Source organism: Carassius carassius, chromosome 34 (genome assembly GCF_963082965.1).
Source record: "Carassius carassius chromosome 34, fCarCar2.1, whole genome shotgun sequence".
Classification (NCBI taxonomy): Eukaryota; Metazoa; Chordata; class Actinopteri; order Cypriniformes; family Cyprinidae; genus Carassius; species Carassius carassius.
The window spans coordinates 14,425,123-14,448,805 of record NC_081788.1 but is presented as its reverse complement, the minus strand read 5'-3'; the positions used below and the strand labels follow the sequence as shown (position 1 = coordinate 14,448,805).

The window sequence follows — 23,683 nt, the reverse complement described above, 5'->3', positions numbered from 1 at the left end:
ATTTATATAGCACATTTAAACAGCCGCTAGACAGACCAAAGTGCTTTACAGAACAAGCATATAAAAATAAAAACAGCAAAACACACATAAGCACATAGAGAACAAATAAGCTAAGATTAATTATAAATCAAAGAAACAAATGTAAAATAATAAGAACAGCCTAAGAAAAGTAATCAATATGCTAACGAGAATATATAGGTAGGTTTTGACCAGAGACTTAAAAACAGAGAGGTTGGGAGCCGTTCTGATCTCTAGAGGCGTGGTGTTCTACAGACGAGGCCCTGCCACCACAAAAGCACACTCAGCTCTACGCTTAAGTCTAACACGAGGGACTACCAGCAGCGCCTGGTCGTGGGATCTGAGACTTCTGGACGGAATGTAAGGATGAATAAGTTCAGAGAGATAAACCGGTGCTAGGTTGTGTAAAGATTTGAAGACAAAGAGAAGAATTTTAAAATCTATTCTCTGCCGGACTGGTAACCAATGTAAAGATCTGAGGATGGGAGGAGAAATATGATCATATTTACGACAATTATGGATGAGTCTGGCCGCAGCATTTTGGACTAACTGAAGACGGGAAATTTGAGAATCTGATATACCGCAATATAGTGAGTTGCAATAATCCAGCCGACATGTGATGAAAGCATGAACCACCATTTCCAGAGTTATTGGAGTGAGAAAGCCTTTGATTTTAGATAGTAAGCGAAGTTGGTAGAAACCGGAACTAACTACAGATGAGATGTGTTTATCAAACTTGAAGACTGGTCAACAAGAACACCTAAGTTCTGCACTCCTGTAGATTTAAAGGGAGATAGACTCCCCAAGTCTGGGCATGTGCACTGGGACCTTTCACTCGGGCTGAAAACAATGAGCTCGGTCTTATCATCATTAAGAGATAGGAAATTTTGAGCTAGCCATGCCTTCACCTCCTCTAAGCATAGATGAAGAGAGTTTAATGCTGCAGGATTATTGCGCTTGATTGGAATGTAAATTTGGGTGTCGTCTGCATAAAAGTGAAATGATACACAGTGTTTCCTAAAAATTGTGCCCAGCGGTAGCATGTAAAGAGAAAATAGAGAGGGAGCCAAAATAGAGCCCTGTGGAAGACCACAGCTCAGAGGTGCCATGGAGCTGGAAAAGTTTCCCATCTTTACTAAATACTTTCTGTCAGTAAGGTAAGACTGGAACCATGACAGGACAGAGCCTTTTATGCCCACCCACGTCTCCAGTCTAGCTAACAGAGTAGGGTGGTCAACGGTGTCAAAAGCCGCCGACAGATCTAGGAAAACTAGAACCACAGTGTCTCCAGAGTCAGTGGAGAGATAAATGTCGTTTAGCACTCGCAGGAGAGCGGACTCAGTGCTGTGGACAGTCCTAAACCCAGATTGAAAGACCTCATATATACAGTTATTTGACAAAAAATGTTGGAACTGATCCAACAAGATTTTCTCTAATAACTTGGAAATGAAAGTTAGGACAGAGATGGGCCGGTAATTTTTTAAAACAGAAGGATCCAGTGAAGGCTTCTTGAGCCAGAGGAGTGACCGTAGCCACTTTAAGATTGGCCGGAACAGAGCCAGTGCTTGTTAATAAGGGATACCATACCTGGACCCACCGAGTTGATGATTAATTTTAAAAATCTCGGGTGAATGATATAATTTGGGCAGAATGAAGGTTTGAGCTTGGCGCTCACATCCTTCAGTGTCTGGAGGTTAATGTGAACAAAAGCCTCCCAAACACAGGAGGTACGCGGCATAATAGGGGGGAGAGTTAATTTGGGGCAGATACTGATTCTTAATTTAGTGATTTTGTTAATAAAAAATCTCTGGAAGTCTTCACATAGAGCATCTGAGGAAACAGACAATTTAGCAGATGGGTTTAAAACAGAATGAATTACAGAAAACAAGACCTTAGGGTTAGAGGGATTGGATTCAATTAAGTTTGAGAAGTATGCGGCTTTAGCTGATTTAGCAGCTTTCTGGTATGCTGTAAGAGAGTCTTTGAACATGCGGAAGGAGACAATTAGCCTGTCCCGTTTCCATTTGCGTTCGGCCTTTCTACATATTTGTCTTTGGTGACGAGTGTCAGAATTTTGCCACATATCTGATTTTGGTTTGGGTTTGTGAGGCTTAAGAGGAGCAGTCATATTTGCTACTTTAAGCCAGGCAGAATTTAAAAGGCTAAGATGCTGATCTGCATCCAGGTCAGATAAATGTTGGTCCAAGTGCAAGTGAGAGCATAGCTCAGCAAAGCACAAGTCGAAGTTTGTGTTGAACTGTGGAGAATAGAACCGCGACATAACAGGATCAATAGTGGGTTGAGGAAGCTCCAGAAGAGACAGTGAGAATAAAATAGGCTTGTGATCAGAGAGAGGAAAATCAGAGAATAAATTATCAGTGACATCAATCCCATAAGATAACACAAGGTCCAGTGTGTGGCCCTGGATGTGGATAGAGTTTTTGACCCACTGCAGTAGGTTAAAAGCATCTATTAGGTCAAGAAACTCCTGCGACAGGGAATTTGAATGACAGCAGACATGAATATTGAAATCGCCCACATTTTCAGTAATTATTCAGTAACATCTTGAAACAGCATCGCTGCACATATCAGACTACAACATCAAGTCTTGTTCAAGCTGGTGTAGACTATTGCAAATTCTGTAATTCTGTATGCAGCAGCTTGCTGAACAGACTATTTAGTTGGTCTTTGGTCTCCCAGCCTGGTTTGGAGGGATTATAGGCACTTTGCAATAGTAATGGTAGAGAGCTGAAGACCATTTTAATAGTCTGGGAGACCTTTACAGCAGGGTAGAGTAGATATGACTTGATCTATGTTTACTTGTTACTTTTACAGACATTTATCTTAATATACCAAATGATGTAATAACTCGTGCGTCAATATTATTTAAAAGCACCACGATTTGGGGTTTCTGATTGATATTACTCTTATGTTAGGCGCCATCTAGCGGCTGTGCACAAGTGGCTGAGTGTATCATGCACTACGGATACAAAGATGCACTTGCTCATCATCTCAAATAGCAGGGATGAATATTTGCTTATGTTAAAACACTCAACCTGCAAGGGTACTGGATACAGGATACCGCAGTAAAGCGGCATCGAAAGTGGCATTATATCAATAGATTTATTGTTCTCCTTTTCTTAAGCCATCTGTGCAGGGCTAATGATAGTACAGTGTTTCTAGATGTTGTGGCGCCATCTGCAGGTACAACAAGGAAATAAGGAAAAAAAAAGATTTCTCGGTGTTATGACGTTTTTTTCGTACGTGTCAAAAAAAGATTGGTACAGATTCATTTGCATTGAAGTAAAACAGGATATTTGGTTTTTATAGGTTACTTTGTGCTGATTTGCATTTCTTTCTATCAGCCTAAATAGGACAAGTCTGACTGTGATAACATGCTCCGACATGTACCGGAGACTGACCTAGTTTCAAGGTTTAGACTTATATAGATCACTTTCTCAAAATCCTATTGTTTTGAAATTAGTGCCATTATATTTCTAGTGTAATTATTATTATTTTATTGTTCATTCATCATTTCTTTATATCAATTTTCATTGTGATAAATGGCCAACAAAAATTGTTTTTTTATATTAAACTGAGAATTTTTTATTAATTATAACATGATCACAACAGAAATAAACAGTTTATGAACATTCCATGTTTACAGATACATCAGTGCATCATATGACCAAAGAAAGAAAGAAATCATTTAAAAAAGACTGCAATAAAAATAAGTCTTTTTAAGAAACAAACAAAATAACATAAAAATGCTTCTCTGACACAGCAGATCATGACATTTTTTTCATACGTATATACATATACAGACATAAACTTTTTTTGCGTGGATATGTGCAACACTATGCCCCCTCTAAAAGGTACATTTAATGCAAAATTTACAGCGGTTTAACGGAAGGGGTTCTAAGTAACAAATAATGCACAAGCAAAAAAATAAAATAAAATAAAAAATGAAAAAATTATTTAAAAGCTTTTCCCTTTTCTAAATACACTCCCATATCACTAGGACTGATCATTTTTCAGTAGTGGAATCTCTTTAAGCATATGGCTCCCTTACTAAAAAAGGGAAATCATATTTTACTAGATGCCCAAAAGACCTTAAATGTCTCAAGTAATACAAACAAATAAATACATTTCCTGAATGTACTAATACTCAATGTGGACGCAATGCAGAGTTCAAAACAATATGACTCCTCCATCATTTGTGCAGATGAATAGGACAATAACATCCAAAAATGGCTGCTATTATTAAAAAAGTGCTATTATAGGATGACAGTTGATCCATGTAAAAAATAAAAATGAAGGAAAAAGGGTCAGAATGTGATGCTACAATAAAAAAGAAAATGGCTATACTGAATTTTTCATCTAAGACAAAGCAAGTTTTGTTTTAGATGCTCTCCTACATTTCATCAGATCGGTGCTGTTGAATTATAACTGATGTGGGTTTCTGTTCCATCCAGCTCTCCTCGGTTTTGCTCTGGCCGTCGTAGATCACTGGAGAAGATGCTGAGTTCCTGTGGGACTCTGAGAGAGATCCGTCCGCTTTGAGATCTGACTGGGCAGGATCAGGGAAGTCAGCAGATGAGTTGTTGTTGACACCAGACTCAGAGTCAGACTGCTCGACCCGCTGGTAGTCAGGTGTGTGGTTCTGAGCACCGGACAGCAGCACCTGGTTATTCTCTATAGTCGCCATGAGGAGGACATCCTGATCTTGCACTTCTTTAGCAGACGTGGATATAATGTCATCTTTCCGGATAGCTGGAAAAGACCGTAGGGCTCGGGACATTCCTAGAAGCAAGGAATTTTTTTATTACACGTAAAGCACCAGTACTTGGGTAGAAAACGGAGTAAATACAATGTACAATGTTTTGTTATACATTATTTTATGTTTTTTTTTTCTTTACTTTGCTCCAGGCATATTTTTTGTTACTTGAAATAAAATAACTTTTAACTGAAATAAAATATTTAAAAAACTAAACTCATTTTATTCAGCTAGTTTCCAAGGCAAACTGTTGGTTTACTTTAATTTGGAACAACTAAAATAACTCCAACTAAAAAAACTAAAACTAATTACATTTTTTTTTTAAATAAAAAGTATACAAACATATTTAAAAACATATTAATAAAAATGATAAAAACACAATACGAAACTGCAAAAAGTTTAAATAAAATTAACATACAAACAAAATATAAAAATAAAATACATTTCAAAATATTAACAAGATTTATAATAGTATATAAATTACAATGAAATAACACTACTATTACTCCTAGATATAAAAAAATAACATGAAGCTTGTATCTTTTATGTTTATATTTATTTTACTGCTTTTTTATTGCCACTTACTAGACTTTTTATGTATAACCTTAATCAATGTTTGTTCGAGAAATATTTAAAAGGCACATGCTACTTATTTTAATGCCATTTAAATATATTTATATTAACTATTTAACTTATTTTTTAAACAATTATCATTATTATATTAGACATTAGTTATTGATATTACATATTATTAGCATATTAGTTATCCTTATTAAATTAGCATCAAGAATTGTGAAATTTCCCTGGTACTGATTACTGAAACTGCATTATTACATAAGCAGAACAATACAGTACAACAAAACAGAATAACAAGCAGGACAACATTCCACAGCACCCTATGGAAACGAGGACAAATGCTGTCTGTGCTCACCTGTAGATGATGTATACAGATCTTTCTGATTGCTGCTGCCAAAAGGATTGACTGAGGGGAAAATGATCAGACAGAAAGAAAGCAGGAACACCTGAAAAAGTGACACCGGAGAAGGTCAGGAAACACATCACACTGCCATTGTATTTATGCAAGACACAAAGTTTACATGACATGCTTGTGAAAGATTACATTCGTGCATCATATTTCATTTATGATCAATAAATATGTGTTAAAATAAAACCAACTCAACAGAACTGCAACCCCACTGATAGATTCAATTCTATAGCGGCTAAATACTCACCATAATACAAGTGGTAGTTGTGGTGGTTTTCATCGTGGACATTTTCACCATAGCCTGCAGTTTTCTTAGCTGTTCAATAAGGGATCTTTATATAGAAAACCAACAACTGTTGTTAGTACCAATTAAGTATCATTACAGTCTCCACTAAAATTATGTTATGCTACTGATGATGAAGGCTTACATGTTTTGTTTCTGCAGCATCTGAACTTTCTTCTGTAATTCCTGGTTGTGAGCAGTGCAGATCGCAACCCTATGGATATACAAAATATTATTTCAATTACTTAAAACTAGTTAAGTAATTTACAAATGGCATTCAAATTCTTCACACTAAAGATTTTTTTAAAGGAAATTAATACTTTGATACAGCATTAAATTGCTCAAAAGTGACAGTTACGTCATTTATAATTTTATAAAAGTTTTCCATTTCAAATAATTGCTGTTCTAAAAATTACTGTTCATCAAAAAATCCTGAAAAAAAAAACACATTAGAATGATTTCAGAAGGATCATGTCACACTAAAGACTCGAGTAATGACTGCTGAAAATTCAGCTTTGAACCACAGTTGAATAAATAACATTTTACAACATAATAATGTAGAAAACAGTTATTTTAAATTGTAGTGACATTTTACAATATTACTGTTTTTACTGTATTTTTGATTATTTAATGAAGTCTTTGTGAGAATCAGACACTTATTACAGTGTTGTATCTTCGGCTTGCATAATATATACTATTCATTCCTGAAACCTTATTCATTGAATTAATGGTTGCACTTTATTTTAAAGTACGTGTACTTACATGTACTTGTAGTGTACTTATAGTGTACTTATCTAAGAAAGTTCTAATAATACAAGGTAACTACATGGGGTAGGGTTAGATTTAGGGGTAGGTTTAGGGTAAGTACATAGTTATTACATAGTTATTGAAATTACTATAATAAGTACATAGTATGTACATAAGGAACAGGACTGTAAAATAAAGTGCTACCGAATTAATAATAGCTGAAGTATCAACTGAACTACAACAGTTGGAACACTGAATACACAGTGTATTGTGCAATAGCTTCATAGTTAAGTGTTAAGTGTTAAGAAACATTCTGATTGTCATAGTGTCTGTCTCTACACTAACCTGTTCTCTAGGCCATCAACGTAAACTTTCTTCTTCTTGCGACTCTCCTGAGCAGACTGCTTATTCCGGATCTTTCTCCTCACCCTCTTCAGGGTCCGTTCCTCGGCCTGAAGGCACACAGCATTTTAGAAAACACTGTCGTGTTACGTTTCATTTTGCATTTCAAAATTTGTTGCAAAACATCAACATGAAAGCACCATTAATCAGAAACCATTTCTCTTACCTTTGTAAGAGGCATATGAGTTGGAATGGTTGCACCTTCTTTCGCCAGAAGTCTCCTCTCCTCATCAGTCAAAACAATCTCTTTGAACTGGAACTGGAGACAAAATTTGCACGTTATATCTGATCTGGGACGTCATGGTAACTATTTGCTGTTTTCTTAAAATCATTTGAAATGTACCTGGTTGTCTAGTTTGCTGCTCTGTGTGAAGTCTTCAATCGTGAGTGAGCAGGGCAGCTCGGGGGAGAAGTCATCTTCCATACTATCATCCAAATCATCTGACCGGAAGATAATCAAACTTATGATGGGACACTTAAATAAACCACTTGACAAAAGAAAATGAAACAAGAATATTTTACATGTCTCTACACACCACAACATGACCTTACCTACATCTATGAAGACGTCAGACTCCGGATTCTCTGATCTGACACTCAGCAGGGCATCTTTGCCCTGTGGAAGGGTGTAAGAGTGGTCTGTCTGCACCACCTGAGCCTCGTAGCTCTCTGTCACACATTCAGAATAAAGCAGAGGCTCGACGCCTGGACTGGGGACAGCGTCTGTCTCACTGCTATCATGTGGACTCTGGCAGTATGGAGGGGTGGTGTCCTCAGAGATGCCGCTGTCACTGCCGTGAGGAGACTGAGACAAGCAGCTTACAGTCAGGCCATCCTCTTCCTCCCCCAGAAGACTGCTGAGAAACTCCTCTGTATCCATTGCACTCAGCATCTGCAACAATGAAAACATTTCTTTGTCTCTATTTAGTCTACACACTGTACAGCAATTTCTATTTAGTTATTTATATTATTCAAAGTAAATGTATATAATTAATGTAATTATGTATTTAATTTGCAACAACGTATGTATATTACATTACTACTATTACATGTATCTATCATGTATGTTACATACATCTTGCTCTAAAAGCAAATCATCCAGCAAGTTATTCCCCTCTGTGAGGAACAGATCGCCGGATACTGGGTCTTCATCTGGGAAGATTAGACCAAACAGGTCTGTGTTCTCCATATCCTCGCAAACTGACATCTGACAGTGCTTTGGAGAAGTAGAAATCAAACAAGACTGTATGAAACAGGGCAGATCCGCAGCGAAACTGCGCACTGACAGCTGATCAAGCTCAGACCCCGCCCACTCGTCATGTGACTGCTGCAACACCACTAATAACTACTAACAACTGCAGTTCACAGCATTAACAACAGGTCACAAGCAAAGAAGTAAAATGGTTCAACTGTGTGTGACGAATAATTTTAAAGCCCATTAAACCAGGAAATACTACTATAACACGATGACAGCTCAGTTCATATAATAATGTTTAGTGAAAAAAAAAGAACCGAGACAGGTAAAATTTGAATCGGATTTGGTTATGTGTTCCGCTTTGCATATTCATCACAGTGACAATATGTATCGTCGAATTTAACAGATTTATTTATAATGAAAATAATAACGCTTATAACAACGCTTTTAATAATAAAAAAATATTGGGGGGAAATTGAATAAAATATAATACAACAAGACAATGGAATTATTATAAATTGAACATATAGGAATGAAAGCATTTGGTAAAGCATGTGACAGGTCTGACATTTGACAGCTCTAGTTACAGTAAGCATTCTGCATTTTGCTGAGGAAGGCAAAGTCGAGAAGCATCTAAAATGCTTTAAATAAAGCCTTACCTCTGATGATCTTGTTTCGAAATAACATACGTTGACATAGACAACAAATAGGAAGTGCCTTTACTCTTTGTCCTGTTCCTGATGAAATCACCCTCCAACAAGGCAAAAATTGCGTCATCACGTATGGGCGCGTCAGTACGTTAACGTCTTCTGCGAAGGGCTTTCTTGGAGTTGTAGTGTTAAATGTCATGCCTCGAATACGCCATTTATGAATCTGTAGGCTACTTTAGGAAGACTTCGTGAAAATGTTATTACAAAAGTGAAGTAGAAATGTGTGTGCATTGCAGTTGTAATTATATTACAATTAATTGTAATTGTAATAAATAGATATAATTGTTGATTTTGTGCACACAATGCAACATTCAAAAAAGGTTATAATTATAAATTATATGTAAACATTATTTATACTAATTTAATATTTTACATTTTAATATTCAAAGAATTACATCTAATTCAACATGGCCTAATAAAATTTTATTCACAAAATTTGTGACTTGTAATTTCTATTATTTTTCACAATTCTTATTTTACACAGTAAAACTACACTCTTTTACACTCATATGAGATACATTAAAACATTACAAAAATACAGTAGAATAGGATTGGCCAGCAATGAATGATTAAATTGGTAAGCATCACTTCACACAATAAGAAAAGATGTTTTAGAACATTTCTGGTAAATTATATTGCAAAGAGAATGTTTGAAACAATGCAGTCCGAAGCACTTTATTACATTTATAAAATACATTTATGATGTGACATCCATGACAAGACAAAAGTCTTGCACTCATTCACTTGCAAACATTCATACTTTCTATTCATTCATATGGACTACTTTATTTAGAGGCATTCACTGATCTCATTTTCAAGTGAAAAAAGATAACAAAAGAGGTATATCAAATATAACTACCTGAGCTATAGTGTCTGTGAGCTCCTTTCAGAGCATCACAGAATGATGCAGAGTTTAGATTTATGCCTAAGGCTCCTGTATGTCTTCAGACGGTCCTTTTTAGCATCAGTTCCATTCACTACGTGAGTAACTACTGGCATGCTCTCCACTGCTTGTCGTTTATGCGAGCGGTGTAAGAGGATTCGATAGACTCCAGTGATGGAGCTCCTGCAGTCTTTGCCCTGGTTGTTATGAATGTGGTCTGCAGTGATGCCAAGAGCCTCCAGGGCGTTCTTCATCTCCATATCATGCTCTTCAAGCTCCCCCGGCTTAGACTCAGCCAGATGGAGCGGTTCCAGTTTGAAGGGCTCAATGGCTTTTGGAAACTCCACTGGCAGCAGCCACTCACAGCCCATCATCTGTTCTACAGTGTAGCGGTCAGACGGATTGGGTTGCAGAATGCCCTGGATCAGTTTCTGGCAAGGTTCCGGCATCCAAGTAGGAACTGTGTACGTCCCATCCAGGATGCAGCGCTTTAGTTTGGCCACCGTTTCGGAACGGAAGGGCATGGTTCCAGTCACCATGAAGAAGAGCATGACCCCCAGTGCCCAGATGTCAACACAAGCACCTATGTAGTGCTCATCCCTGAAGAGCTCAGGAGCGGCGTAAGGGGGAGAACCGCAGAAGGTGTTGAGAGTCTCGTTGCGGCGGCTGACAGTGCTGAAGCCGAAGTCTCCCACTTTAACACAGGTGCTACAGGTGTAAAAAACATTCTCTGCTTTCAGGTCTCTGTGAACAATGTTATTGTCATGCTGCAAAATGAGAAAGATAAACTACTATTAACTTCTAAATATACAGATATTTTGAATAATGTTTCTAAACTGATTTAACTGGGTAAATATATTCGTATCAAAATATTAAAAAGAAAATCTTGTGAATTAAAATATATTTGTTTGATATTATTTGATATTTTTTTTAAAGTCCGTACTATGTAATAAAGGTTTCTGTGTAAGAACTGTATTCTTTCAGATGCTTTTTCTTTACAATATCAGGGCAATTGTATCTGCCATTTTAACTTAATCTCTCAAAACTATTATCATTATTGTCATTATTTATATATAAGGTTCACCATTGTTTTGAATCAAATTTAGCAATCTTCTATATATGCATATTGATTTTTACTACAATTTAGGACATTTTATTCATGATACAACACAAAAAAGGCAAATAAATAATAATAATTATTATTAATTATACAAAAAATATTTCATATACTAATCTTTATTTACTAAATATTTGACCTAAAATTTTTAAAAGTAAACAATAATTATTAACTATAATATTATATTCAAATACAGGTGTCGAGGAAAAGTTAAATTTCAGTAATTCAACTCAAATTGTGAAACTCATGTATTAAATAAATTCAATGCACACAGACTGAAGTAGTCAAAGTCTTTGGTTCTTTTAAGTGTGATGATTTTGGCTCATATTTAACAAAAAACCCACCAATTCATTCACATCTCAACAAATTAGAATGTGATGACATGCCAATCAGCTAATCAACTCAAAACCCCTGCAAAGGTTTCCTGAGCCTTCAAAATGGTCTCTGACAATCATTGACACCCTTCACAAGGAGTGTAAGTCACAAAAATTAATTGCCAATAAGCTGGCTGTTCACAGAGTGCTGTATCCAAGCATGTTAACAGGAAGTTGAGTGGAATGAAAAGGTGTGGAAGCAAAAAGATGCACAACCAACCAAGAGAACCACAGCCTTATGAGGATTGTCAAGCAATATCGATTCAAGAATTTGAGTGAACATCACAAGGAATGGACTGAGGCTGGGGTCAAGGCATTAAGAGCCACCACACACAGACGTGTCAACAGTGGCGGTTCTACACGGAGGGCTAGGGAGGCCCGTGCCTCTGTAGACATGTCCCTAGCCACCCCTGTGGCCACCCCTGTGCTGAAAAAAAAGTAACATGATTTTACAAGCGAGCGCCAAAAGCGGAACTAATGTGACGCAACGTTCTACACGGGTAAATTAGTGCAGCGCACCCAAACACTTAGGAACTTAATCATATTTAGGGATGCAAACATCGCGCTTTTCGGCGCATCCCGTTTTTTTCACATCAGTTTGGGTGACTTGGGTCTGATTATAATTTCTCAAAGTCATCTGAAGCAATTCCATAGCTTAATGTTATGGACAGAAGACTATTTACATCATTAAATTAAAGTTTACGGAAACTTCCCTCCTCTGCGGCTGTCAATCATTCTCCATTCAGTATTCAAATAGCGCGCACCTCGTCCATTTACAGCAGGATGCATGGTAAAACTCTCCAATATTATATACTCACATTATAATGCTTGATCTGTAGATAAAAAGGCTGTGGATTTGCATAAAATGACTTTATTTTGTGTATTTGCATTTTATGTTTGTAGCTGTTTTTAAGAGACTCGCTTGTGCCTGGTTAGATCACACACGTTTTAAAAGCCGTAAGCTTATTATATTTTTAGCCTGCACACTACATTTAAAATAAGCATAATTTAATTGTATATCATTTCTGTGTAGTGTAAGCATTATAAATATATACACTTCTGAATTCTTGACATTCATATATAAATATTAAATTGTGAAATGTATGATTGCCTGATTGAATTTTATAAGAGTACTAATAGTAATTTGTTTTTATTAACATGTTTAGATTGTGTAAAATTACTGTGTAGATTTTTTAAGAATTACTTTTTGTATTTATTTGCATTACATTTAAATAAAATATGTTGCCATTTTTTATGTGCCCCACTGGTTAAACACTGGCCCCTCCTTGGCCCCCCTAGTAAAATTTGTCTAGAACGCTACCTGGACTAAGAAGAAGAACTGGACTGTTGCCCAGTGGTCCAAAGACCTCTTTTCAGATGGGAGCAATTTGGGGTGTAATGTCATCTTCTGGTGTTGGTCCATTGTGTTTTTTGAAAACCAAAGTCACTGCACCTGCTTACCAAGAAATCTTGGAGCACTTCATGCTTCCTTCTGCTGACTAGCTTTTTGAAGATGCTGATTTCATTTTTCAGCAGGATTTGGCATCTGCCCACACTGCCAAAAGCACCAAAAGTTGGTTAAATGACCAGGTGTTGGTGTGCTTGACTGGCCAGCAAACTCACCAGACCTGAACCTCAGAGAGAATCTATGGAGTATTCTCAAGAGGAAAATGACAATCATTTATTGGTTTTATGAAGTATTTAATTTGTTGAGATAGTGAATTGGTGGGTTTTTGTTAAATATGAGCCAAAATCATCACAATTAAAAGAACCAAAGCCTTAAACTACTTCAGTCTGTGTGCACTGAATTTATTTAATATACAAGTTTCACAATTTGAGTTGAATTACTGAAATAAATTAACTTTTCCTTGACATTCTAATTCATTGAGAAGCACCTGTATATTCAAATACTTTCAAGTTTTACAATTGTATTTTTATTTATCTGGATCTTCAATCTAATCAACAACTAATTCAACAACCTAATAAAAGAATCATAAGATTAAAATTTTTACATATCACATCTTACATATTCTATAATATGAATATATCCAGATGCATTTGAAATGATCATAGATCTTTGTGTCAATTAACAACATTTTCATTGAATTATATGTTATATTTCTGAATAAATTCTGACAAAATACGGGCGCTGTGTCACTGACCTTTATGTATGTGTTCTCCAACTATGTACATTATAGAAAAACTCAAAAAGTAGACTGGCATAAAATGGCTTAAATCTGCCAAATTTGAAAGGTCAGGAAAAACATAAGAATCATGACGAGAATATGTTTATACCCTGTAAACATTTAGTCCACAATTCTAACAGATTTCCCATTGAATTCTATTCATTTGCATCATGTACATCTCACCATATGCTTCACAGCTGAGAGAACCTGAGAGAAGACAATCTTGCTGTCGATGTCGGAGAGCTTCCCCTCTGTGCTGATCTTCGTGTAGAGCTCTCCTCCGCTTGCGTACTCCATGACCAGGTGCAGACGGGTCAGCGTCTCCACCACCTCATACAGACGGATGATATTTGGATGGTGCAGCGTTTCCATGCTTGATATCTCCTTGGACAGCAGCCTTTGGGTCTTCTGATCGAACTTGGTTTTATCCAAGATCTTGATGGCTACTTTGTCTGTGGATGACAACAAAGTTTCAGTTACCGAAGACTATCATTCAGAAAACCGTCTTTTTTTTTTGTCTGAGGGACATCTGAATTCCTACTAACTGTATATATGAACTGTTTATTCAAACAGCAGTAAAAGTCAACAAGTAATAAAGGGAAGACATTTGAGTAGTTTTGGTATTGGATATGGTGCCATGCGATATGGAAAGTCATTCCACATCCTCTCTTCAAGATCTGCTGCAGCACTAGTACAAATCCTCGAAATGCTCTTCGAGTAAATTCACAAATGGCTTAGTAAAGGCACACCACAACCCCCTATTCCTTACACATGGCAATCTTTGCTGAGGCCTACAACAATTCTAAAGGTCTCAACAGAAATGTGATGCCTCATAATCAATCTGTGTCTAGACCAGACAAGTTGTCTCAGCTTGACTTTGACTGAGGACATGACTCCCACAATATCAATGTAAACTTGACTCTCAGGACACATATTCATCAAGAGAACAACACTGAGCATAAAGCACGCTTACTTGGGTTAAAAAATATATAAATACTTTACAGGGTGTCAGTGAGCTATATGAATATGCCAGGTTCATAAAATTCTACAAAGTGTCAGTGAGCTGCTCCAAAATAAATATATCAATATTTTAGCCTCCTACTGTAGCTTGTGGGGAAAACCACTCAGTAAAGTCAAAGTGTAATATGTGTAATATGACCCATTACACAAAATTCAGTTCAGAGGCTCTTAACTGACACGTACCTTTTGTCAGAGCATGGATGCCCAGCTTAACATGGGAAAAGTTTCCACAGCCGATCTCGCCACAAATCTTGTAGAAACCGATGCGGCGGCCCATGGTGAGCTCTCTCACCATCATCTCATCTTGGCACATGTCCAGATTGAGCTTCTCCAGTGGGGTGAGGCGGTGTGGCTGGGTCCCCTCATCGTCCGTGCAGATGTCGGTGCGGTCTTGTCGACTCCATCGGGCATAATGCTGGGGACCCGTGGCCACTTCTAAGACCCCAACAGAGCCCCTCCCAGCTGGGTAGACAGCAGTCATCCTGCCACAGACCACTGAGGGCTCAGCTCATGGCAGGAGACCTGGAACTAAGGCACCACCTGAAGGCACAAAATGAAACACAATTAGAGAACAGAGGAAAAGTTAAAGGGAAAAAATACATTTGCTTTTTTATCTCTGCCTATAAACAATATCCATAATTTATCAAGGAGCAAATTATATAATAATAAAAAACAGAAACATTCTGAATAATAATTATTTTAATAATCTTAAAATTGTAGTGAATATATATATATATGTGTGTGTGTGTGTGTGTGTGTAGAAAATTATAACAATATTGATGATAATAATTGAACAAAAATATTATTCTTATATTATATACAGTATATAATACACACACACACACACACACACACACACACACACACATTAATTAATTGTATGCAAATATAAATATAATTGATATATACACAATAATAAAAAAATAATATCTACATACAAATATTTATTAATAAAATAAACAACACTATTTCTCTAAATTTTTTACTAATAAATAGTAATAATTTTATAAATGCACTTTAATAAAATAAATGCACAACATAGGGACAGAGTTTTTCATTATAAAAGCATTCAGACATGAATGGATATTCCTCTCTCACCTTCACATGTTGCCCTGTACGTCTGCTTCAATTTGCCAAATTAGCTCATTATCATCACCTCATCTCAACTCAAGCTTATACACATATCTAACAACAAAAGAGAAGTTGTTTAGGGTCATCAGCTTCACCCAAGTGGCCCGGTGCACAGTGCTGTTCTTTCCCCTCAGTCCTGCATCTTCCTTAATTGGTGCGTAGTCTCAGTGATAAAAAAAAAAGCACTGTGGATAAGCGTAGAGAACGATGAAGGCTGTGATTGTTGCCTGGCTGCTATAACAAGGCTCCACGTTGCTCTCGCTGGCCCTGGCTTCATGTACGGTGCTTTCTCTCATTTAACATCGTTGCCTGGTTGGTCATTCAGAAATGGGGGTCCCACCTGGAAAACAGCCACTCCCTTTCATTCGTTTACCTCTGTGTGTTTCTTTGGTGCTTCTGACTCACTCTACAGTTTTCTTTCTTGGATTAGTGTTTACAGAGATCCTAATCCATGCCTTTTTTAGTAGCCCTTAAGTCTCCAATTTAAACATAGGGACTAAACTAATAGATTCACATTTACCTGGTGAGAGAGAGAGACAAAAAATATATCAGTACCATGACACACTGCCTTTATCCTGTACTTCTTTTCCGAAAGGTAAACCCTTAGCTGCTTTTTCTTTTAAAGCTTGTCTAAACCAGGATGCAATTTAATCATTTTTTGTGACAAAATTTGATGCATTTGCAGTTTTAACTAGATAGTAAAGTTTGTGGTCAAACTTTAAGTTGGCTTGAAAAAGCCTGGCCAGAAAGTTTGAAAAATGTAGAAAGTTTGAAAAGTTTAAAAAGATTTAAAAGTTTGAAAAGTTAAGAAGTTTAAAAAAGAAAGTGATTAACATATTGCTAGCATTAAAAGCAAGTGACTACCATGTCATTAGCATGATTAGCAAAGTTGCTAGCATGTTTGCTAGCATGATTAACAGGTGACTAGCATGTCGCTAGCATGATTAGCAAGTTACTAGCATGTCGCTAGCATGTTTGTAGCATGATAAGCAAGTTACTAGCATGTCGCAAGCATGTTACTAGCATGTTCCGTAGCATTATTAGCATGTTGCTAGCATGTTTCTAGCATGATTAACATGTCGCTAGCATGTTTCTAACATGATTAGCATGTCGCTAGCATGTTTCTAGCATGATTAGCATGCGGTTAGCATGTCTCTAGCATGATTAGCAAGTTGTTAGCATGATTAGCATGTTGCTAGCATGTTTCTAGTATGTTGCTAGCATGTTTCTATCATGATTAGCATGTTCCTAGTATGTTGCTAACATGTTTATAGCATGATTATCATGTGACTAGCATCTTGCTGGCATGATTAGCATGTTGTTAGCATGTTTCTAGCATGATTAGCATGTTGTTAGCATTTTGCTAGCATGTTTCTAGCATGATTAGCATGTTGCTAGCATGTTTCTAGCATGATTAGCAAGTGACTAACATGTCGCTAGCATGTTTGTAGCATGATTAGCAAGTGACTGGCATGTCACTAGCATGTTACTAGCATGTTCCTAGCATGATTAGCATGTTGCTAGCATGATTAGCATGTTGGTAGCATGTCGTTAGCATGTTGTTAGCATGATTAGCATGTTGTTATCATGTTGTTAACATGATAAGCATGTTGCTAGCATTTTTCTAGCATGATTAGCATGTGGCTAGCATGTCTCTGGCATGATTAACATGTTGCTAGCATTTTTCTAGCATGATTAGCAAGTGACTAGCATGTCAATAGCATGTTTGTAGCATGATTAGCAAGTGACTAGCAGGTCGCTAACATGTTACTAGCATGATAAGCATTCGGCTAGCATGTCTCTAGCATGATTAGCATGCTGCTAGCATGTCTCTAGCATGATTAGCATGTTGCTAGCATGTCTCTAGCATGATTAGCAAGTGACTAACGTGTCGCTAGCATGTTTGTAGCATGATTAGCAAGTGACTGGCATGTCACTAGCATGTTACTACCATATTCCTAGCATGATTAGCATGTTGCTAGCATGTTTCTAGCATGATTAGCATGTTGGTAGCATGTCGTTAGCGTTTTGTTAGCATGATTGGCATGTTGTTAGTATGTCGCTAGCATGTTTTAGCATCATTAGAATGCGACTAGGTTGTTGCTAGCATGATTAGCATGTGACTAGCATGACTAGCATGTCTCTAGCATGATTAGTAAAGTGACTAGCATGTTTCAATGCTAATCCAGGTAAAACCAGTTGATTCAGATAGAAACCAGCTAAGACCAGCGTGACAGTGGCCAAAACTACTTTAAAACCATGTTAAAAGCATGTTTCTAACCTGATTATCAAGTTACTAACATGTTGTTAACATGTTTCTATACTAAACCAGCTAAAACCAGTTTATTCAGTAAAGAAAACCAGCTAAAACCAGCTAAGACCAGCTAAGATCACATAAGGCCAGCGTGACAATGTCCAAAACCACTTTAAAACCATGTTAAAGGATTGTTTCTAGCTGATTAGTGAGTAACTAGCATGTTGTTAGCATGTTTCTATGCTAATCCGGCCAAAACCAGCTAAAACCAGTGGATTCAGTAAAAACCAGCTAAAACCCAGCTAAGACCAGCGTGAGAGTGGTCAAAACCACTTAAAAACCACCTTGGGAGACTAGCCAAAACAACTGATCAGCTTAGGCTGGTTTTAGCTGTATTCTCATTAGAGAGTTTTTAAGGTTTGCTATGGTAGTAGAAAGCTTGAATACATTATAAGTCTTATTTTGTAAAAGTTTGTACCCCCTCAATGAAAGTCTATGGGATTTAAGGTGTTTTTGGTAGTCTGGTTTACGAAAACCATAAGCCAGATCAGTTAGAAAAGATATAGCAACCCGAGTCAGACCAGTCTGAAGGTCTGACCCGAGTTTGGTGGTTCCAGCTTGAAAGCTCTAGGAGGAGAGTGTTTAAAATTTGGCTCAGAAGAATAATAATAAGATTAAATAGTAGATCAGTAAGTTGGCTTTTTCAAGCCAACTTAAATAAATCATTTCAGTTATTTAAACAAGTATTAAATACATTTTTTAACTGCAAATTATTATGTGCATTTGTGTGTGTTTCAGGATGCAATTAGGGTGAGTTTGCTGATGTAGTTTTCTGTAACAATGTCCCAACAGAGCAGAATATAAGAACACAGAGTGCCGTCATCTCACTCTCTAGAGCCGCGGAGTGCTAACAGCACACATAAGACAAGCACTACACCCCCATTACACCACACTGGAACACAAATTAAATGATAGACGACGCAATAAAAATATTAATTCACATATTCAAATGATAAGTTCAATTCAAATGATTCCGGAATGATCATGTGACACTGAATACTAGAGAAATGGCTGCTGAAAATAATAATAATAAAAAATAAAAATAAAAAATCATATATTATATATATAATCAGATGGCTGAAAATACAGACCTTTGAGCTTCACACTAGACTGCCCTACTTCACACACACTCTGTTTACCAAGGCACACAGCACACAAAATCAAAGTGATGTTTCTCATGAATACTCAAATCCTCAGGCTTCAAACACCTTCCTGCTTGTGTGTTCTGCTGATTGCTGAAAGGGCTGCAAAGATTGACCTGCTGACAGAATTCTCTTTTAAAGTGTAGAACAAGGAGGGATCCTAAAAAGATCCTTTCAAGTGCATGTGTCTGCATAATGATCTCACACTCTCACCAGTTTTCCACCAACTTTCTGACCCTTAGAAACATATTAACTTATGTGATTAGTTTTTATTATTTCATTTATTATTATTATTTATTTATTTATGTTCGTAAACACCCTCCTCTCATGTCAAATAATATAGAGGGCTTGGCTTTGTTTATTGGTTTTAACTGCTTCATTCCTCGCTCTCTCAATTTCAATTTCAATTTAGGTGTACTTGGCATGACAAAAACTGTACATTTGTATTGCCAAAGCAGTTGCAGCTGGGCCGCTTACAAATAGTGCACATATGTATTAACAGAAAGAAAAAGAATAATAATAAAAATATTTAAGTATTAAGCATGTAGTGCAAAATGAATTAGTGTAAGTGTATAAGTTAGAAATAACATAAAATAAGATATAAAGTATTAAATTTACAGAGGCAAAATATACATCTAAATAATATAATAGAGTAATATGGCATAACAATCTACATGTGCTGGATACATCAGATCAGGGCAGGTTGAATGTTTTCTCTTCTCTCGTGACAGCAGACACATATTGAGCAGCAAACACACAGCAGATCTTGTGCTCTCCTAACAGATACGGCAGTTTCTCCTGGTTTGAAAGAGTTTTAAATGTCTGATGGATCTGCTGTATTTTATCATAGAACACTGTCTGTCCGTGTATTTGGAGCATTCTGTTCGGAAGCATTCTCTCCCTCTCTCTCTCTCTCTCTATATATATATATATATATATATATATATATACACAGTGCACAGCATAAATGAGTACACCCCCTCTGAATTAATATAAACTATGTATTTTCTTAATGATCACTAATATATATCATGGAAAGATGGCAAAATTAAAACATATTAAACATCTACTTAATAAAAACAAAATATACGCCAATATTTTCTGTAAGATAAGTAAATTAGCCAGTTTTGTTTAAATGAAGGATTGCATAAATGAGTACACCCTAGATTTAATTCAGAAAATGTATAATATTCTATATATAACAAAGTATACTGCTCTGACCCTTCATGGCACTGAGTGTACAAGTTCACATCTGTCCTGTTTAACTCCTGGACAACCTGCTTAAATGCTCTGGTCTTTAATGGGGAGTTTTGCTCAGCTCGTCTCTACAGAATCCCCTACAGCTGCTCAAGAGCATTAAGATTGAGTGAAATACATGTCCACTGAAGGATTATCACCTTGGGAAAAAATGTTATGCTGAAAAAATGGCCAACAATGTACGGAATGAGGAGAGGGTAGATTCTTCTGTTTCAAGTTTTTGTATTACATCACACAGTAGTGTGTGAATTCATGCCAGCGTTGATAAAGCACAACTCCCTCACACCTTCAGCACTCATTCATCCCTATATAAAAGCTTTACTACCACAGAACCTCACTACCAAGCACTTATCACTGTACCCCTCTTTTAGCAACAACAGAACATTTTGGATGCTTTAGGATCCAGAATAACTGACTTGGTCTCTTGAGACCAGAGCATGGATTCCCAGAAGTCTCTACTTTATAAATCCATTACTATAAAAAAGCATATAGCTCATAATTTAGTTCCTTTCTGGGACACAGCACCATTAGCACGAGTCTCATGTGCAGGATTTCGAATTTGGTCCTTGCATCAATAGTGCGATTCTTTTCACGCCCCATGGGACAGAAGCACTGACTAAGCATTAAGCATTGTCCACAAGGGCCATTTCTACTAATCCGGCCCTGATATACACACAAGATAAACACTAAACACACGGGATATCAGTGGCCCCTGTAAGAAAAAAGCCTTGCTGCATGTACAGGGTTCAGATAGTAAAACCTCTGGCTCTAAAATGCAGGCACTCATTCTATGAAATGCTCCTTCAAGGAAGTCGTGGCCTAGTGGTTAGACAGTTTAACTCCTAACCCTAAGGTTGTGGGTTCGAGTCTTGGGCTGGCAATACCACGACTTACGTGCCCTTGGGCAAGGCACCAAACTGCCACCTGTTCTCCGGATGCCACAGCATAAATGGCTGCCTACTGCTCCAGGTGTGTGTTAAATGCAGAGCACAAATTCTGAGTACGGGTCACCATACTTGGCTGTATGTCATGTCATTTTCACTTTTTTTTCCCACTATGACTCTCCTCACTACATCCAAATATGCCTACTTCCCTACTATATAGCAGGCAAAAAGCAGTATGTGAAAGGAGTTCTATATCCGAATGCATAGTTTTCATATAATATTTGGCAAAAAGTACCAGGATGACCTTCCACTTCTAGCGAGATTCTAAAAAGCACATTTGTTGTACTCTTTACTATCCCATGAGGCCACAGAAGAGGTATTGATGCAACTAACACCATAAGTTAGATAACAAAGTCACATGTCATTCATAACCTGTTGAACACAAAAGAAGATATTTTAAAGAATGTGACCTCCATAGTATTTTTTCCACACTACTGAAGTCAGTGGCTACTTTGAAGTGTTTGGATACCATATTCTTCAAAATATCTTCTGTGTTTAGAAGAAAGAAACTCATACAGGTTTGGAACACCTTGAGGGTAAGTAAACAATGATAGTATTTTCATTTTTGGGTGAACTATCACATTAATGACAGAATATGTGTTATTAAATGTGTTATTAAATATATATTTAAAAATGTGTGGATGACAATAATAAACATATTTTGAAGAGGCTGTACATGTTAAAATGATTAACTGGTTACTGTCTGTTTCTTAATAATGATATTAATTCTACATAAAAAATGCACAAAACCACAAGCATCACACATGCTTCTTAGATGAGTATTAAATACGGAAAATAATTAAGGAGTTCATCTGATGTTTGGACCTTTGAGGAAAAAGAAAACATGCAAATAATGTGTGGAAACCAAAAAAAAAATAAAAAATGGCTGCTTCTGTTGCATTGTGCCCTGTTAATGTATTCCATCAAAGCAGCTTTAATCACAGACCTAAAACCACGTTTCATGTTATCTAACTGAGGATTCATCAAAGGAGCCTGAACAAAAGTTGCCATCAATCCATGAGAAACTACAAAGGATCATTCAATATCATAAATTACAATATTCTCAGTAAATTAATACTTCGTTCTATTCAGGAGCCATTTGGGATCAGCTCTATTCATTCAGACGTGAAGATTCACACACCTGTACTGTTCAAACACTAATGCTGCCCTATTATTTACACCACCAGACCCTCTGCAGACTAGACCCCCACAAATTCCCAAATGCAAGACTAAAATCATGTTAATTGCAAATGCCATTTGATCAGAGGAGTCTGAATCAGTTTGTCTAGCTTTATAAATGTTCAGTCATAAAGGCTGGTAAAAAAAGAAAAATATAATACATATTTTTACACAGATATTAGCAATAGTACATATAATATGAAATATTACATTATAAATTAATATAATTTTAACAAAATTATTCTGCAAGGGTAAATCTTTTAATTTAAACGCATTCTAAGTCACTAAAGGTGACAACACCCATGTTAGTGTCAGACTTTGGTGTCTATATGAGCTCTGTGTAATATAATTATGAGTGATAATAAGACCAGCCACATTTTTTAGATGATGCTCGTATCTGCGCCAAAGATGAATTGTAGTTTACAGGCTTCCATAACAACCGCTGCTGATCAACATCAATATTTGTCTGGTAATATCTGAACAAATTATACCTATAAGCCTTGTAAACAACTTGTAGGCAAATATTAATTCATCATGCTTTTAACCTTTCAATATGATAAGAATCGATAAGGATAAATATCCTTACCTTTCTGAAGCGTTGCTCGTTAAAATATTGTGCGCATTCGTTACGGGAACATTCAGCTTGCGGCTGTCACAGACTGAATGTGATGCGCGAGGACTCCGTGCACCGTCACAGCGAATGGGAGGTCAAATAACGGGACAGCTCTGTTAACCAATCACAGCTTGGAGGTGGGACACGGGGTTTTCTTAAACCAATAGGCTATTAGGACATTTCCAAATAGAAAAAAAATATATGTCCGTTGTGTTTTGCAAAAAAAAAAAAAAAAAAAAAAAAAAAAAAAAAAAAACCATTTAAAAAGAGTAACAATTTGGAGACTCTAGTTTAAATTAAACAAAAAACAACAAAATCAAAAAAGTCACTTACCTTTGAGACTATCCGTGGACCAGATTATTATCCATATCAATGTATCAATTTATTAAGTGATTATGATCCTATA

The 23,683-nt window shown here is 36.6% G+C and overlaps 2 protein-coding genes across 2 annotated transcripts; both read right to left on the bottom strand.

The window, feature by feature from the left end:
• Nucleotides 1-3,862: 3,862 nt before the first annotated feature.
• LOC132114453 (cyclic AMP-responsive element-binding protein 3-like protein 3) lies at nucleotides 3,863-9,193 on the bottom strand. The gene is made up of 10 exons (XM_059522579.1): nucleotides 9,067-9,193; nucleotides 8,288-8,428; nucleotides 7,765-8,104; nucleotides 7,556-7,653; nucleotides 7,379-7,471; nucleotides 7,156-7,262; nucleotides 6,209-6,277; nucleotides 6,028-6,112; nucleotides 5,727-5,817; nucleotides 3,863-4,821 (listed from the first exon to the last, which is right to left on the bottom strand). Exons 2-10 carry the CDS (start codon nucleotides 8,417-8,419, stop codon nucleotides 4,433-4,435), a joined length of 1,404 nt encoding a protein of 467 aa, XP_059378562.1. The 5' UTR covers nucleotides 8,420-8,428; nucleotides 9,067-9,193; the 3' UTR covers nucleotides 3,863-4,432.
• A 131-nt stretch (nucleotides 9,194-9,324) lies between these two features.
• Nucleotides 9,325-23,436, bottom strand: LOC132114454 (serine/threonine-protein kinase NIM1-like). The gene is made up of 5 exons (XM_059522580.1): nucleotides 23,251-23,436; nucleotides 15,796-16,348; nucleotides 14,881-15,237; nucleotides 13,861-14,129; nucleotides 9,325-10,767 (listed from the first exon to the last, which is right to left on the bottom strand). The coding sequence occupies exons 3-5, from the start codon at nucleotides 15,176-15,178 to the stop codon at nucleotides 10,012-10,014; spliced, it is 1,323 nt and encodes a 440-aa protein (XP_059378563.1). The 5' UTR covers nucleotides 15,179-15,237; nucleotides 15,796-16,348; nucleotides 23,251-23,436; the 3' UTR covers nucleotides 9,325-10,011.
• Nucleotides 23,437-23,683: the final 247 nt, after the last annotated feature.

Excerpts from the sequence above, each read along its gene's own strand:
- LOC132114453 (XM_059522579.1), bottom strand. The coding sequence starts at position 8,419 with ATGTCAGTTTGCGAGGATATGGAGAACACAGACCTGTTTGGTCTAATC. Across the intron at positions 6,278-7,155 it reads GTTGATGGCCTAGAGAACAG|GGTTGCGATCTGCACTGCTC; the intron begins GTTAGTGTAGAG and ends GTATATCCATAG. Across the intron at positions 6,113-6,208 it reads ATGCTGCAGAAACAAAACAT|ATCCCTTATTGAACAGCTAA; the intron begins GTAAGCCTTCAT and ends TTCTATATAAAG.
- LOC132114454 (XM_059522580.1), bottom strand. The coding sequence starts at position 15,178 with ATGACTGCTGTCTACCCAGCTGGGAGGGGCTCTGTTGGGGTCTTAGAA. Across the intron at positions 14,130-14,880 it reads CATCCATGCTCTGACAAAAG|ACAAAGTAGCCATCAAGATC; the intron begins GTACGTGTCAGT and ends TGTCATCCACAG. Across the intron at positions 10,768-13,860 it reads TCTCAGCTGTGAAGCATATG|CATGACAATAACATTGTTCA; the intron begins GTGAGATGTACA and ends CTCATTTTGCAG.